Raw genomic sequence first — 18,318 nt, 5'->3', positions numbered from 1 at the left:
GTAGAAAAATAATTGAAAGGAGGGAGCAAGAGAAAGAGGCCAAAACCTTTGAAAAGAAAAGGAAAAGGAAAGGTGAGGAGGAAGAAGGGTTTTGTCAGGTGGAATGGTAACCAAAGCCAAAAAGAGCCAAAGTTTAAAACAGGATTATTTGTCTGTGATCACCTAGACCATTTCTCCCCTATTACCAATTTCACTCCCTACTATGCTTACACTATAAAACCCATTCTCCTTATTTCACTCTTTCAATTGCTTACTCTTACAATATACAATTTCACAAAATAACAACACGCGTGTATCGTGTCTCTCTACACGTATCATTTTAATTTTCATGTCTGTTAATGTATAACTTCAATACCCTAAGGTTTGATATAGTTTGTAAATATATGTACTCTTTATGTTGAAACTTATCCCATAGAAGTTTGCATATTAGCATTGATTTTTTAAATATTAACCAATATATGATGCAAAATTTTAAATTATTTAGTATGTATCTACTTTATATTGTGTATATATCAAAGCCTCAAAGGTAGTTATATCCTTCTTTTCTTCAAATGGTATGAACTATGAAGTACTACTTATTTTAGGTATAAAACAATTACAAAGGCATGAAATCAAAAATAATATGAAAAATTACTCGTCTATTGGTATGTACTTATATACAAAATAAAAAAATTTAATGTTAGTAAATCTTATAGATTGTTTTAGCAATTAGTATGTGGATATGAAAATTTCATGATTTACATTAGTACGAGTATGAGATTAAAGGTAAAATCAAGTCAAACATCTGTGTTGAAGTTAACTCAAAATGTATGTCCAAAAAAAAAAAATGTGACTCTACTTTTGAAATGGCTGGCCCTATTTGGACTTATAATGGTGGGCCTAATAACAAATATGTAATGGGCTGGGCTTTAAGAAAACCATTATTTATACTTCATATACTACGTATAATAATGTTTTTTTTCCACAATGCACATACGTAGTACGGTCCGTACGGAGTATTAAAAAACGAAGGAAGTAATTATTTTGGGATAAACGTCCTAAATAGATACTCTATAAAAAAAAAATGTGACTCGCATGTGTGTAGTCTTCAACACACATATTTAACTTTTTGAAGAAATATAAAAAAAATTCATATGACAACTGTTTTTAATCGTATGTATTTATTTTACAAAATACTGTTAAATCCACAAATTATACCCGATTAATATACGAGTAGTTGGTCAAAGAATCCCGAGTATAATATAGATAACATGCAATAAGACGTCCAAAATATGAAATTTTATCTCAAAATTTCCTTATTGTTTTAGTGTTTTACTACATTTAACCGAGTGGAATTACATGATTGGTTATTTTGCATCACACTTTCATATTACTATTTTTGGAGTAATGCTCCTAAAAATTTCCACCTAATTCAAATACTTGAACTAACATACATGCATGCAATATGACATAAACTTTTTTACTTGTCATCATTGGTATGCCTAAATTTACCTTTACTCAACGTCTATTTATAAACTTGATAATCAAAGCATATTTGCAACAATTTACTTATCATTTTTCTTTTCTTGCTAATTTGTAAAGCTAGTTTATATAAACACTACTTGCAACGTACAAAATATATTTGAAAATGCCTTCATTTTCTAGCTTGTTTAGTTGCTTCTCAACTTCCACCCATCAAGTTGCTTGTGAAGAAGCATCAGCAAGCCAAAAGAAAACTAGTGAGTCCAAGAGCAACTCTGAGATCAAGAGATCTTCGGTGCCAATTGTGGTGCCTTAATTTTTCCGTGGAAGCAAGATTATCTTGCTTATGATGATGAGTGATGTTCCGACAATTTCAAGGTGTTTAGTCGTTTAGAGATATATATCTTTCATGCAAATTAAGTGTATAGACACCATATCGCGTGTTCTTATATATAATGTGCCATCTTTAATTGTTGCAACATTATCGATTATAAAGCTTTTACATTAAGCGCACATGTGTGCCTACATAATAATACGAAGTATAATATAACGCTCTCCTACATGGCGATACGTTGAAATAGTAATGGGCTAGTTTGGGCTGGGCTGGGCTGTAAGAAAACCTAATATGTATTGGGTTGTTAGAGGACCAACTCAACCAAAAGCTTAAACTAATGGTTGAGGTGCAGGAATATGTTTTATACTTTTTAATACTTGTTGAATGAATGCAACACAGGCCGACCCATACCTGGTGCGAATCAATTCCACTTTGAAGGAGGGGCGGATGAGATTCGAACCCGTGACTTTTGTGTCACGCTGGCTCCGATACCATGTTAATGGATCATCTCAACCAAAAGCTTAGACTAATGGTTGAGGCCCAGGAATATGTTTTATACTCTATCATTGCTCAACCCATTACTAGTACTAACTGATGTGTGCATTGTAGGCATTTGTAGCCCACTGGATTGCTGATAGTTGAACCATTACATGCTACACAAACATAATCACTTCGATTATATTAGCTAGATCCATGTCAATATATAGTTTGAAATAAAATATATTGCATTAGTGCACCTTCCGTTCTTTTTGAGTACTAACCTTTTTTCTAATATTGAATTATAAAATTAAAACGGCTGAAACTTAATACAAGTAGCTATTTTCAAAAATATGGGATAGAACGTCCAAATTTTGATTTTTTTGTATATTATACTTAAAATACATTAATTGTTTTATTACTCGATTGATACGATTGTGCAATCTATAACATACATCTGATACATGATAATATGGGAAAGGGTAGGGATACATTTGGTGTACAAGGGAAAGGAAAAGAAGGATGACCTAGTTCAAAATAAGATTCCTTTTCTACCACTAAAAAGATTGGTGTATAATTTTTTTTGGGTTTTTCTAAGCTATGTCCCCAATTATTGATTTTCTAAGTTGTACCCATGCTTTTTCAAAGTTATAAGATGTGTCATCCACCTCACGATATTTTATCAACAATACCCTTTGACAACAATTTTCGTTAACGAAATTTAAGTCATTTTATCAACAATGGTGTCGTGACGTTATTAATTTGACATGTGTCCCGTTCGAATTGGTTTAACGCTTTAAAAAAAATTAAAAAATCAGAAAATAAATTTAAAAAAAGTTATTATTGTTAACGTCAAAGGTTATTGTTAATAAAAAAATTAGTTAGGTTGAAGGCACAACTTAGACATTAGAAAAAGTATGAGCACAACTTAGAAACCGAGCAAATTTAGGGGCATAACTAAAAAAAAACCTTTTTTTTACACCAAATGTATCCCTAATAACTCCCAAAACAAAAAAAATATACTCGTAACAAAATTTCATATGATAATTGTTGGACGACTTTTATTTCAGCCGGCCCTTCTATTTCATGATTCACCAACTTTGTTTGAGGTTGAAATTTGACTTATCCAGGTCAACTTCAAGAGTATCAAGACTAGTCATCTTGACCGAGTGGAATCATATGATTGGTTGTATAACATCACACTTTTCATGTTACTATTTTTGAAATATTCGTTTATTGTATATTTTCCAAGAAATTTCTACGCAATTCAACAATTCAACATATATACATGCATCATGCCACAAACTTTTATACTTGGTCACCACGTATTCCTAAATTACCTTTTCTCAACATCTCTATATATATAAACTTGAAAATTGAAACATAGGTATCATTTGCAACAACATATCCTCCTTTTCTTACTAATTACTTTGTTAAGCTATATCATATTAAAACACTACTTAATTGCAACAAAAATATTATTGAAAATGCCTTCATTTTCTAGGTTGTTTAGTTGCTTCCCAACTTCCACACACCAAGTTGCTTGTGAAGAAGCATCAGCAAGCCAAGCCAAAACTAGCGACGAGTCCAAGAGCAACTCCGAGATCAAGAGATCTTCAACGCCGATTGTGGTGTCTTATTTTCCGGTGGGAGCAAGATTTTCTCTCTTATGATGAGCAATTTTTTAACAATTTTGAGGCGTTTAGAGATATCATATGGTTTTGGGTAAATTAAATATGTTTTGACACCTTAGCGCGTGTTTTTGAAATAAGGCAACATTTTTCCATCTTAATTGTTGCATCATCATGATCATAGCTTATATATTTAGGTGCATATGAAATATAATATATGATTTGAAGCTCTCCTTACATGGTGGCCCATGACGTTTCTTTAATTCGCTAGAGTATTAGAAGTATTACATTTTTTAGCATCAATAATTTTTTTTTTTTTTTTTTTGACAAAGAGAACAAAAAAAACTAAAAACGTGAACAAATTAAATGATGACAGCGAGCCAGGCCAGCCAGAAAATGAGCATAACCCATCTCCATTCTTGAAACCTTCTGAATATGACAGCTGGAAAAGCTTCTAACAATCTGTCGAATCTCACGTAGTATCCAAATTACAGAAATTGAATCTGTTATATGACGCCCAATCAGATTCGGAACAGAACTGCAATCTGTAAAAACTCTGACAGTGGTGAAGCCTTTATCTTTAAGATGACGGAAGCCCAAAAGGCAAGCAAAAAGTTCAGTATGGATGGCCGATGAAGCAAACCCTGCCTGAGCCCCTCCCCCAATAGACGGAGAAGATAAGTCAGTAGATAAGAACCAACCCATACCAGCACGTTGATCCTTGGATGTCCAAGCACCATCAAAGGCAAGACTAATATCATACTGGGAAGACGGTGGAACCAAACCTAGAGCATGAAGAGAAGAACAACCAAAACCTGGAGGACACGAGGACTGACAAAGATCAGATAACCCTCGAGCCTCCTTACTCCTAGAAGACCAATTAGCAGCAATTGCAAATACCCCAGCAGGAGAATAAACCTCCGAACGGAATAGAAGGTTATTACGAGTTAACCAGACAGCCCACCAAAAAGCTATAAGGTCATCTAAACCATTCTAGTTCTTGGCTGCCGCCAACTCAGAAATAGTAGCAGCTAACCAAGCACAGAAATATCGATCCATAGATAACGTACGAATTGTCTCCAGATGATGAGAAGCTCGCACCAAGCAAGTAAATTCACATTGTTGAAAAATACGAGAGACTGTTTAAGAATGGTGATGACAAAACCCACAGGTAGTATCAACAGGAATACCTTTTAAGGCCAAAACTGCTGCCGTGGGAAGACCGTTATGGAAAATTTTCCAAATGAAGATCTTCCACTTTGGTAAAATCAGAAGTCCCCAAAATTTCTTCCACCAACCCGGAATGACAGGGGCCTACAAAGTACTAACTGCACAGGTATGATTTATCAAGTGAGCATACGCAGATTTAGTAGAAAACGTCCCATCCCGCGTGAATTTCTAATACACGAAATCATCCATTTCTTCACGTGGTCTTTCTAAACCAAGAATAGAATCCGCCACAGGAGGAGGAAAAAGCCACCGGATACGGATACTATCCCAAGCATGGGAAATGGGATCAATAAGCTGCGTTACCAAGGAAGGAAGGCCCACTAGGGGAACTGAATCCTTAAAACAAACGGAAACTCCCGGGACCCAGTTTTCCTCCAGAATCTGGACCCTTTTACCAGAGCCCACTTTCCACATTACCCCCCCTGAGAGAGAGTGCGGGCTCCATATAACAAACTTCGACAACCCCAAGAAGGACGGGAAGGAGAAGTAGTAGTTTTATAGCCTATGACATGAGGATACCGAGCACGGTAAATCCTCGAAACTAAAAGCTGTGGATGATGCATTAAACGCCACATTTGCTTAGCAAGCAAAGCAGAATTAAAAGAGGGTATATGTCGAATTCCCAAACCCCCTAAACCTCGAGGAAGATGGAGAGAAGCAGAAGAAGTCAAGGCCAGACCTCTAGAAGACTTATTAGACTTCCACCAAAATCTAGCTAAGAGACGAACAATACGGTCAGCAATAGTTCCAGGTTACCTAAAAACTGATAACACATGATTTAAAGAAGCTATGACCACCGTATTAATAAGGACTAATTTAGCTGCAGCCGACAAATGACGAGAGCTAAACGCAGACAACTTTTGCATCACTTTATCGACCAAAGGTTGAAACTTTTGACACTTAGCTCGACCTAAATCCACCGAGAGACCCAAGTAAGTGTCAATCGAAGACTTAGCTTGCATTTGCAAAGCAGATCTTAAGAAGTCACGGTAATCTTCCGGAGTATTGGAGCTAAACTTAACGAAAGATTTTTGAACATTAACCATCTGACCAGAAACAGTACAAAAACGATCAATCACTCCCAAGAGCTGCGAACAAGCATCAGGAGTCACCCGAAAGAAAAGTAACGCATCATCTGCAAAGAACAAATGGGAGACTGAAGGAGCACATCTAGATATACGTAAACCTTGAAACAAACCAGTTGTCTCAGCCTTTCGCAACATAATCGAAAACACTTCCATACATAAAAAAAATAAATAGGGAGATAAGGGATCCCCCTGACGTAAACCACATGCCGGCCGAAGGACAGAAGAGGGCTTGCCATTAATAAGGATCTGGTACGAGACCGTAGAAACACATTGTTTAATTAACTGAATCCAATAAGGCGGAAACCCAAAAGCCTTAAGCACATCCCAAAGAAATTCCAGTTAACCCTATCATAAGCCTTGTTCATATCTAATTTCAAAGCCATAGAACATAACCTTGAAGTAGAGGAATTCATATAGGTAAGGATTTCATGCGCAATAAGACTATTATCTGACATCAAACGCCCCGGCACAAAAGCCGATTGTGCCTCTGAAATCAAGAGAGGCATAATTTTTCGGAGACGAGCCGTCATGCATTTAGCAATACATTTATACAAAACATTACACAAACCTATCGGCCGAAACTGAGAAGGAAATTCGGGATGGTCAACCTTCGGTAAAAGGACCAAAAAGGTACGGTTCCAGTCTTTGAGCATATAACCTCGGGCAAAGAAGTACTGAATAGCGAAAGTAACTTGATTACCAACCATCGACCAGTGCGATTCAAAAAAACCAGCAGAGAAACCATCTGGTCCCGGAGACTTATCATTACCAATATGGAAAATTGCATCCTTAATCTCAGCTGCAGTAAACGGAATCATTAGGTGCTGTTGATGTAGGGAAGATAAAGAGAGAATGTCCAGGTCATCCCAAAATCCAGGAATGGAAGGAGCAGGAATTTTCTGACAATTATATAAGTCCGAAAAATGAGCAGTTAAAAGATTCTCAATCTCCAAAGAGTCAAAAATCCAAAGTCCTTGATTATTCTTTAGGCTAAAAATTTTGTTCCTACGCCTACGCTCCTGAACTGAAGAAAAAAGAAGACGCGAACTAGTGTCTCCAAAAGCACCCCATCTCACTTTAGATCTCTGTTTCCAATACAGAAATAAAGTATGAGCTTGGGAAATTTTCTGATCACGAGTCTGAAGGAATTGAGAACCCCTAGAAGCAGATACCAAAGACTGAGCCTGCAATGCCACAGAATCCTGCAAGTCTTTCCAGTCAATACCCCAAGATCTTTTATGTTCCACACACCAACGCATCAAACTATGTCTAAGATGCACCAGTTTTTGGGATAAAACAAACATCTGAGAGCCTAAAGGATTATTATTCCAAACATTAATAATTTTCTTATTGCTACGATTTTGTTAATTGTTACTCCATATACTTGTATGTAATAATATTAGGCCTTTTATAGTATAATGAATTGAACTAATGATAAAATTGTTATGTTGTACCGTTTTGAGAGAGAGAGTTGTGTAGTACTCGGTACATAAACCTGCTTACATAAATAATTTTAATTACAAATAAATACAAATTAATTATATACTCCATATATGATAATAAGCAAACGGAATACGAATTAAGAAGATAATACATCATATACATGTCTGATATAGTTTATTTTGGTCTAGTTACGATAAGAATAAGTAATAAGAATATGATGAAGAGAACAAAACTTAATTTAGCTTATACACTACATTTATTTATTACCTTAAGAAAAATGGGGAATAAGGGCATCGAGGTAATGCATAGGGTCATGAAAGTCGATTTAAAAACATATGATAAGTCGTACGATAGGCTTGTAACTTGTAAGTTGTAACTACCATTAATCCATTTTTTTTTATACATTCTTATAACGTATTATATAGACCTATTAGTGAGCCTTTTATGGGTCCAAACCGAATTATTACCCGTAGAAACCTCTCGCATTAAGCCAATTAATTTTCCATCCAATGCACATCATACATATATATATTTTCATTATCTTTGTACTCAATAAGGAATAGAAAGATTTGCATAAAAAAATATAAGGAATAGAAAGATAATTACCATATTTAATGGTCTAGATGCATGCATATTGGACTTGGTGAGCAAGGCTTTCAATTACCCATTTCTTTCTTAGTAACGCTCTAACTCATCCAATTATAAATACACCTTAAAATAAAATAAAAGCAATATATATGTACAATAATTTATCCTTGCTATTAAGAAATATATTCTTGAAAATGTCTTCATTTTTTGGGTTGTTTGGTTGCTTAACAACTTCCAAATACCAGGTTGCTTGTGAAGAAGTAGCAAGTCATGCTAAAACTAATGAATCAAATAACATCTCCGAGATCAAGATGAAGAGATCCTCGGCGCCGCCGATTGTGGTGCCTTATTTTCCCGTCGAAGCAAGATTTTCTCTCTATTGATCTATGAATGATAACAAGTGTAGGGCATATTAGTAGAGTACTATGGTCTTGTGGGTATTGTAGTGGAGAAGGATTTTTGAAAATTTTTGAGATATTTATTTTTTTGTTTGGAGGAAATTACATTTCGCACCTTATATAATAAAACTCTAAATATATTTAGTTTGAGTATTTAGTTTTTATAGAAATTGATAGATTTTAGAGATATAAGATAATCTATATATTATATATTATTTTTTTTTTTCTTGAGGCAAAATTGATAAATAGTGTTTGGTCCACAAACAAGGCTTAAGAGATTTCATACTAAAATTAATTGACAATAATAGAAGTGACTCATCTACCTAGTGGAACTACCTCTCCCTCTTTCTCCAATGCGATACACTCACAAGTAGGCTATAATGAGTTTCAACAAACCAATCCATTCGAGTGATTATACGTATAACGTATTGTCTATTATTTAATACGGAGTATTATTTTAAATTCATATATTTGGATTGCACTGCATGCAAATCGTGCTGGAATCAAACATACTTAGGGCCTGTTATCTTTAGCTTATTTGCAGTTTAGTTCAGCTCCAATCAGTTGAGTTTTGTTCAGTTCCTAATTTCCTTTTCTCATAAAATATTCTTTTCAGTTCAATTCAGGTCCAATCAATTCAATTCAGTTCAATTCCTAACTTTCTTCTCTCATAAAATATACAATTCAGTTTATTTCAGTTTAGTTCATCAGAATAGGCCCTTAATAGATTACATTTTGATAGAGTATAAAACATATTCCTGGGCATCAACCATCAGTTTAAGCTTTTGGTTGAGATGGTCCACTCATATTATATCGGAGCCAGCATGACACAAAGGTCATGCATCCGCCCCTCCTTTAAAGTGGAATTAATTCGCACCAGTTTAAGCTTTTGGTTGAGTTGGTCCTCTAACACATTTACATATATACTTGAAGTACTTGTCCAAGGTCTCACAAAATACACTACCGTAGTAATTAGGAAAGCTTCAATCGTAGGAACACTCAATATGTGACATAGTACACTAGAACCTGCTAACAACCTATACCTTTTTTTATATATGTATAAAGTCAAATTCTATACCTATTATTGTTTAGAAAAGCTTGTTAATAGGAACTTCAATTGTATGTAGGAAATCGTGAGGTATACTTGGTAGTTCGTACTCCGTACTTTATAATTAAGGACTGATTGATGAGCTAACCTCAATTAAAAAAAACGTTAACTTTTGTTATTTGTTAAAGGATTCAACAATTTAGCCCAATCAATAACATAGTCAAAAGATTTGTCTCTTAAAAAGACTTCACATCACAACGTCGGTGTCATGCATGCATGATTCATGAATTTTAATTTAAGAATAAAAGACTTTTCAAGTATATATGCTTTGGCTTGGAGGCCAAGTATATATTTTTTAGTTGATTAGGACCTAATATCATAGATTATTAGGCACTTCAACATACATTAATATATTAGGAAGTTTCGGGGGTTTGAATGGTCAGCCTATTCGTGCTCATCACTCCTCCTTATTATATAAATACTACTAACCATTTCATTCTTTTGACCAAGATTACAATTTTGCAAATATGGCTTTATTTTCTAGGTTGTTTTGTTGTTTCAAAAATCAAGTTGATTGTGAAGAAGCAAGCCACAAAAAATCCAAGTCAAAGAGCAATTCCGAAATCAAAAGATCCTCAGCTCCTATTGCTATGTCATATTTTCCTGTTGGTGCTAGATTTTTTCGCTTGTGATAGTGCTCGTACACATGATTGATCAAAGGTCGTTATATGGAGAGTCATTGAGAGAGGCAAGGCCCGCCTTTGGAGAGTTATAATGAAACTCGTCTTAAAGGTGGGCAAAATCATCAAATCTAGCGGTATTAATTGAAACTTTTTCTTTCGAGAAATAATACTCGTATCTCTCTAACTATCTAGCTTAGGAAAATGGTCCATGAGTTTATCTGTTAGAGTATATAACATATTTCTAGGTCTCAACCATCAGCTTAAGCATTTAGTTGAAATGAACCATAAACATAGTATCAGAGCTTAAGTTGATAGTTAAAGCCCAAGAATATGTTAGATACTCTATTATTATTTTTAGACTATATATCCTTCTACCATTGTGCAGGAGAAGCTGAGAAAGTGACATAATTGATCAGTGCTTAAAATTATAAGTAATGGTTATTAATGTTAGATTTTTACATTATTAAGAGTTGTGCCTAATAATTGTTTGTAGATGGTGTGCTAAATAGCAACCAAATCAATGGCACACGTTGATAGATCACTTTAATATTGTAATATTCGACGAGATAACTAGTATTATATACTTTGTAATCGTGTATTGTACCGGCTTATGTACTATCAAAATGTAAAATTTGTTAAATTACTATGATCACTTTCTCTCTTTAAATGTATTGATCCATAATCAAATTAAGGGAGTTTTACGCATTAATTATCACACGAATGAGAGATTGATATCGATATCATATTACTCTATATACGTAGTATTAACTTTAAGCTTAATTGAAAGTGAGGGATAGCTCAAGTGGTTAGAGCTTTCTTTCCAATTTGAGGAGATCAATTCTCACCCTTTGGATTTTATTTTTTAATTTTTTAAATTCTTAAAAAAAAAAAAAAAAAAAAAAAAAAAAAAAAAAAAAGATCATTAATTGTCAAAATGATCATATCCTCATATTCTCCTAATATGTAGGCATTGGATGAGTGAAAGTTGGACATTTGTAAGTTTGAACCCCTAAGTTTAAGCCATCTAGAAATGATCAACACTCAATTATTAGATCTAACGTTTCTCTGTCGATTTTCCTCGTCGTTTGGAAAATTCAACATCAAGATCGTGTTACTTTTTCAGCCTGTATAGTGTCTCACCCTTATATATGCACCCATAAAACTCAAAGTCATAAATAAACCACTTAGGGTAAGTTTATCCCAGACTCTGATTAAGACTCCAAACTCTGCCACATCAGTTTTCCACTAGTTTTTAATTACTTTTTTATTATTCAAACTTACACAAGACTCTCTCCATTTTCACACATTATCCCAAGACTCACTCCAGACTCACTTACCTTCCTAAATACTAACATTAATTTTATAAATCTATTTATTTTATAAAATTATTTTATATGCCAAGTGAGTCTTGAGTAGAGTTTGGTTTTTAAAGACTCACTTCAAGACTCCTCCAAATTTCAAGCAAGATTATTGGTAAGACTTACTCAAGACTCCACTCAAGACTCTCCACAAGACTCCCAATAAACACACCCTTAAGCTTTATTTAATTTCTCCATATAAGTAGGTTAAATTTCTTATCATTATCACTACATTCATACTCCGTAGTAACATTGATTAACGCGGTGTATGTGTTAAGGTTTTCTTATGGCTTTATTTATGAACTTGTTTAGATGCTTTTTGATTTCTAAACATGCTACTCGTGATGAACAAGCTTCAAGCTGCAAAGTTGTTGATCAATTTACAAAAATAAAGGCGGACGAGTCTAAGGTGAAAATATCAGATCCGCCAATCCCCGTATCTTATTTCCCGGTTCAACATAGATGTTTACTCCAGTGAGCAATTATAGGATCTACAAATGCTTTTAATACATTAATAGTAATAAAGTATTTTGATTTGCGTGAATTTTTCAATAATAAGAAAATAGTCCTCCTTTATTTTGTTATGTTCTTTCTGACTATTATCATATTATGTATCAGAATGTTGATGTTTTAGTATTACAAAACAAGTAATTTTAATGATTGTATTTCTTATTCTAAAATAGCAGCAAAATGGGCAAAGGATGTGTACATAATTTTACATATAGATTACACAAATTTTGTTACAGAAGAGAAAAAGAAAAGGAAAGTGGGCTTTAGGAGTTAGGACTGTTCAGCTCAAAGACTAATAAGTCGGATTTACTACTTTGTTGCTTTTGGGTTAGCCCAAAATAAGATGGGTCATATTCCTACCCTCTTCTCCAAAACTATGAGTAAGGTCAATGGCCCATATAATTTGGCCTTTGGACTTTCTTAACCATTGGGCTCTTTTAAAAAAATTGGGAAAAAACATGTACTCCGTTCTATATTTCTATTTAACCGAATTCTTCACAACGTGTCCTCGTCTGTCGAACAATGTGTTAGATTTCTTAAATTTATCATATTTGTGTTATCATTTTTTTAAGGGGTACAAAACAAAACTTGTGGAAATTGTTATTGTAAGGTCTTTATAGTTTTTCAAAGTTTTTACTTTTACTCGATTAGTAATTTGTATAATATACTCTGTATTTGTTTATCAAACAATCTAACAGTTAAAAACTTTAATTTTTTATTCTTGTTTTTCTACATATCTCTACTATATAAATTTTTAGTTAACCAAATTCAATTTCCAAACACATTATTGTAAGAGTTTAAAGTTTTCTAATTAATTCAACAATTGTCTTGTGCAAAGCATCTCATTTAAATCATCCCACGTAGTAGAATGTCAATATTTTCTTTAAGTATATGTAATAAATTAGGAGAGTAAGTAAATAAACTGTAGGTGTAACTTTTAAATTTTAAAACGATTTTAATGAAAACAAAAAAAAATTGTTAACATGTAAGATTACGTAGTATTATACCCCACCAATTAAATGTTGGTGTAGTGGTGATTGAGACTACACTTGATAGGGAAGACCTGTGTTCGATCCCCCGCAAAAACAATTGGTAGAGGACTGAAACCTAACCACCCACAATTGATCTCCAATTCCGAATTAGCCTAAGGGGTGAACCGTATTAAACACCAAAAAAATAAAAAAATAGTATTATAATCCATATTATGTAAATGCGTTTATAATGAGCAGAGTAAGACAAATGTTAGTTGCTTTCGACTTATTAGAGCAAGTTTAGCCCCAAGTCTTAAGACTTGGTGTGACATCATCATTTTGAGTCTTAAGATTTATACTTGAGACTTTTCCCATTTTTCTTCAAAAATCTCAAGCAAGTCTCAAGTTGAGTCTTGAAATTTCAAGACTCAACTTAAGACTTGAGATTGGGATCCACTTCACCCACTTCACTTTTATTTTTATTATCCCTTTTTTTATTTTTACACTTTTCTACATATAATATGTCAAATATTTAAGTCTTAGGGCTAAAGTGATAAATTTGTGTAAGTCTAAGTGAGTCTTAATAAGAATTTAATGACATCATTTTAAATGAGGACCACCAAAAATGATGTCACATCCAAGTCTTAAGACTTGGGGCTAAACTTGCTCTTACTAATTAGAAATTACTGTACCAATCATACGTATTAAGTCATGTTTCCTGCATAAATCGAATATATAACTAAGAGATATTATTGGACCGACAACGTTCGTTTATTATTTCCTTTACACATCAATATCATACCATTATTACCATGTACGTACTAACTTATTAGAGACTTTATAGTAGTATAGAATAGTACAGTAGTAAAAATAGGTTAATTATGCACTCATTTAAAAATAATACTAGCGTTAGTTAGAATTGTAGATATCTGACAAATCTGGGGTGAAAGAGATAATAGAATGACTTTGTATTGCTTGATTATTACTGTACTCATTAGAGTATTTATATAAAACATACGTTCTTAAGATAGGAAATAATAATATTCCTAGAAGATATACTAATATAACCATATATCTAATGATATATTGATCACTGAATATTACCTTCACATAATAAACCTAAATAATATTAGTCTCTTAATGATATCTATGCACAAATATATTTTCTGATATCTCTAACACCCTCATGCAATCGTAATGGCAATAACAAGAACGTTGCGATTGAAAATTCTTCACTTTGTTGAAGTCAATACTCTACCACATCTTATATTTATAGTTAAAATCTGATTTGATCAACCTTTGAATTAGACCCGACTCAATCACACCGAATTTCGATCTAAGTATCTGAATTGACACCTCTAATTATAGATATAGTTTTACCTTCTTCTTTTTTTTTTCTTTTTTTTTTCTTTTTTTTTTGTGCAAATGAGTTCTAGCAATATAATAAGGGGTTTTCCATGACGTAACTACAAAGATCTCATGTTTGCCACGAACGTCAGCAAAATTAAATATGTAGTAAAAAAATTCGGATTATTATAAACATATACTTCGTATATACTTTGTAGATATATGTATTCCTTATTACTAAATTTGAAATAATTAGTATGATTGTATGACTATGAATACTACAATTATAGTATAACTAGTAGTCATCTCAACAACATACTTGCCATCTTATAATGTAAAAACACTATCTTGAAAACAAACAAGTGCGTTGTAAGTAAAACCTACTCATGATCCTTTAAATAAAAATTATTCTGTAGTATACATTATTATACGTAATAATCATATATTATCATCGTGAATAAAACTAATATACTACGTAAAATGCTTTTAATAAGACCATTAATTTGATTCAAGAAGGATCTTTGTGTTAAAGGATTACTAAACATTTTTTTTTTGAAAGAAAAAGGATTACTAAACATTTGGTAATACACTTAATGAATCAGTGAGACTTAGCGAAGTCATGCGAATTATACTCTGTCAAGAAAAAGCAAGAATTATTACGAATATATAGAGACTTTGGCACATGAAAAATGGTGAAGTAATAAGACTAATAACATCAATGTTTTGTTATAATTCCACAATTTTTCCTTGTCCACTCTAATTTTCTAAAGTTCATCTAGAAGAAAAAGACAACTCATTTTTAAAGTCCTATGTTTTTTTTTTTTTTGAGAAAAGTCCTATGAATTCTTTAGTCATTTTCTTTGTATTAATAATTGTCTACATTGTATGACTAATAGTCTAATATTCTATATATGTTTACCTTTTGTTGTCAAACACTTTATTTTTGTACCCCGTTATAAACAGTAACGTACTACTTAAATTCTTAATTTATTTAAGACTGTTGAATTTTCTCCATACCCTTAAATGTATCTTCATAATTTCAATTAACAAATTGTTGAAATAATAGGCTTCTTAGCTAAGATGATGTATTTATTATATATTGTTTATTACAAATACATTTTGTTTAACCGCAATTTCGTTAATAACTAGATGTTCCATAACTTATAGAATTTTTTTTACAGAATAGCATACTTTGTATAGGACTGATTCATCGAGTACATAGTACCAACCGAGTTTGGTGAAGTTTATAGGGAACTTATCTTAACCCTTTGAGGTCACAACTCACAATGCAAAGTTGAGTCACACTACTAATTATATTTGCTCGGGTATACAAAAAAATAAAAAAGAGACCAAAAGTTATTTACTTATTTTTCGATCATGAAATACAATATGATTTTTTTTGAAGCAATTGTTAGGTAGGCTTATATTTTATCAAATCATTTTCCGTCAAAGTAATAATTCGTTTTTGAGGAAAAAAAACATCCATACAAACTAACTATGATCGAGTTTCCACGAAAGGGTATCCCATAGGAATTTTGTTTATTTGACATTATACATGTCATACTAATGCATAATTTTCGTCAATATTAGTAAGATGGTATTATATATAATCTCAATCTACTATGCATAAAATAATAATGGTCACTTATTATGCGGCTATTTCATGAAATGCCACTGAGCAATTTAAAAATTCACCAAATGCCATCGGACTTTTCAAAATTCACCAAATGCCACCGAGTTTTAAAAAAATTCACAAAGTGCCATTATTGTCTAACGGCTTTAACTCCGTTAATAACTAGGGCTTAATCATGACACATGTGGACACGTGTCAGTCAACTATTGGTTTTAAAAAAGTAAATTAAATTAAAATTTAATTTATTATTTAAAAAAAAAAAAATCCCCTTTCCTCCTCCCACTACCATAACCACCAGCCAAAGCCAACACCCCTTCCCGACTCCAGCACCCCTTCCCCTGAACCACCGTCACGCCAACCCACTCCCACCATCCCACCACCCCGATCGCCTGCCAGCCTTTCAACCCCAGAGCGACACGTCGTGCTGCCCCGATTGTCGTACCCCTCCCCTTGAACGTACTGACCTCTATACCCCTCCCCCTGAACCACTAAACACCTTCGAATCCTCTCCGTCAGATTTTGAAGGCAACCTCGACATTATCCCTAACATCCCCGTCATCCAACATGATCCAAATGCCTCCCCTTTCACCAGAGCCGCCGTCGCAACTGGCAATTCTGCCCCACCTAACCCACCATCGACCCCAAAAACCACCCACACAAACTGCCACGAGCATCAGCAGAGTTCGAGTAAAAGGGTTGAACAATTTGATTCCCCTTTGATGGGTTCGACAGCGTGAACTATTAAAGGGGTTAAACTAGGGAAATAATGAGGGCGAAGGAGTAAAATGGAGGAGGAGATTACTTTTTCTAGGACATCGGGAACTGTGGTGTGAGGTAAGAAGGCGGAGATTAAGGTTGAGCGCCGCCAATTCTTGCACACCAATCTGGAATTCTGCAAATCCTTGGTTTTAAAAAGTAATTGAGCGATTGATTGAACTATTTCGATGGGTATATTTGACCAACTTCGACGTTTATTGGTGGTTTTTGGGGTCGGGGCGGCTGTGTGGCGAGCTCTGATCCGATGGTTGCTGCGGTGGTGAGCTCTGGTTTCAAGGGCGGAGGAAATGAGTGGTTGCGCGGTGGTGATGTTGCTGCCAAAGCTCGTACTCGATGTTGGTTTTTGGGGTCGGGGCAGTTTGTGTGGGTGGTTTTGGGGGTCGGCGATGGGTTTGGTCGGGGCAGTTTGTGTGGGTCGCCGAGTTTTGGTGGTTAATGTGGTGGTCGTCCGTTTTCCGGCGAGATAAGGGCATGGGCTAGGGTTTGGCGATGGTGAGGGTGGCTGGGAAATTTTTTGGGTTTTTTTTTTTTAATTTTTTGTTTTTTTTTTTAATTTTTATGAATTAAGATAAATGGACCAATTATATCATGACATGTGTCATGATTAAGCCCTAGTTATTAACGGAGTTAACTCCGTTAGACAATAATGGCACTTTGTGAATTTTTTTAAAAACTCGGTGGCATTTGGTGAATTTTGAAAAGTCCGATGGCATTTGGTGAATTTTTAAATTGCTCAGTGGCATTTCATGAAATAGCCGCTTATTATGTTATTGAAATTACAAGTTATATGATTAAAAAAAATATGTTGGGAAAAGTGTCGCAATATTTGTAAAACTGAGGAAGAATGAACTTTTTAATTTAAAAATACTTTACCAATGTAAAAATTAACAAATTCATAAGATATTGATTGAAAGTTGTAATTTATTTTATAAATGTGAAATATTCTAAGTTTATCAGAAATAGAACTCTAAAACAATTTACTTCTTAAAAATAATATATTCAAATTGGTGAAAAGTTAGCAAATTCATAAGATATTTATTAAAATTTAAAGATATATATTGAAATTTATAATTTGATTTATACATAACATATATATTTAAATTTCACTAAAAAAAAACTATCAAATTTAATCCTATAAATCTATCCAAAATTTATTGAAAATAAAACAATTAACCGATTTTATCCTAATAATTATCATATCATATACAAGTTTGTATCTGTTCACATTTACTGAACTGAACTGATCTTATTGAGACTGAACTGAACCGAAATTAAAGAAATTTAAACAGACCCTAACCAGTAACTATCTTAAATACGAAGTAAAACTCATATTCAATCTTA

At 33.5% G+C, this 18,318-nt stretch overlaps 1 protein-coding gene across 1 annotated transcript; it reads right to left on the bottom strand.

Annotated features, from left to right (window-relative positions):
* Positions 1-5,546: 5,546 nt before the first annotated feature.
* Positions 5,547-6,356, bottom strand: LOC110731157. Its single transcript, XM_021910989.1, has 2 exons — positions 5,972-6,356; positions 5,547-5,848 (listed from the first exon to the last, which is right to left on the bottom strand). Exons 1-2 carry the CDS (start codon positions 6,354-6,356, stop codon positions 5,547-5,549), a joined length of 687 nt encoding a protein of 228 aa, XP_021766681.1.
* Between the last annotated feature and the right edge of the window lie 11,962 nt (positions 6,357-18,318).

This window comes from Chenopodium quinoa, unplaced genomic scaffold (assembly GCF_001683475.1).
Source record: "Chenopodium quinoa cultivar QQ74 unplaced genomic scaffold, ASM168347v1, whole genome shotgun sequence".
Lineage (NCBI taxonomy): Eukaryota > Viridiplantae > Streptophyta > Magnoliopsida > Caryophyllales > Amaranthaceae > Chenopodium > Chenopodium quinoa.
This window is presented reverse-complemented; position numbering and strand designations above follow the sequence as displayed.

What these genes read in the sequence shown, in the direction of transcription:
- LOC110731157 (XM_021910989.1), bottom strand. Translation starts at nt 6,356, where the DNA reads ATGTTGCGAAAGGCTGAGACAACTGGTTTGTTTCAAGGTTTACGTATA. An exon ending in GTTGTCTGCGTTTAGCTCTC is followed by an intron (nt 5,849 to 5,971) that starts GTCATTTGTCGG and finishes TTCGTCTCTTAG; the next exon opens with CTAGATTTTGGTGGAAGTCT.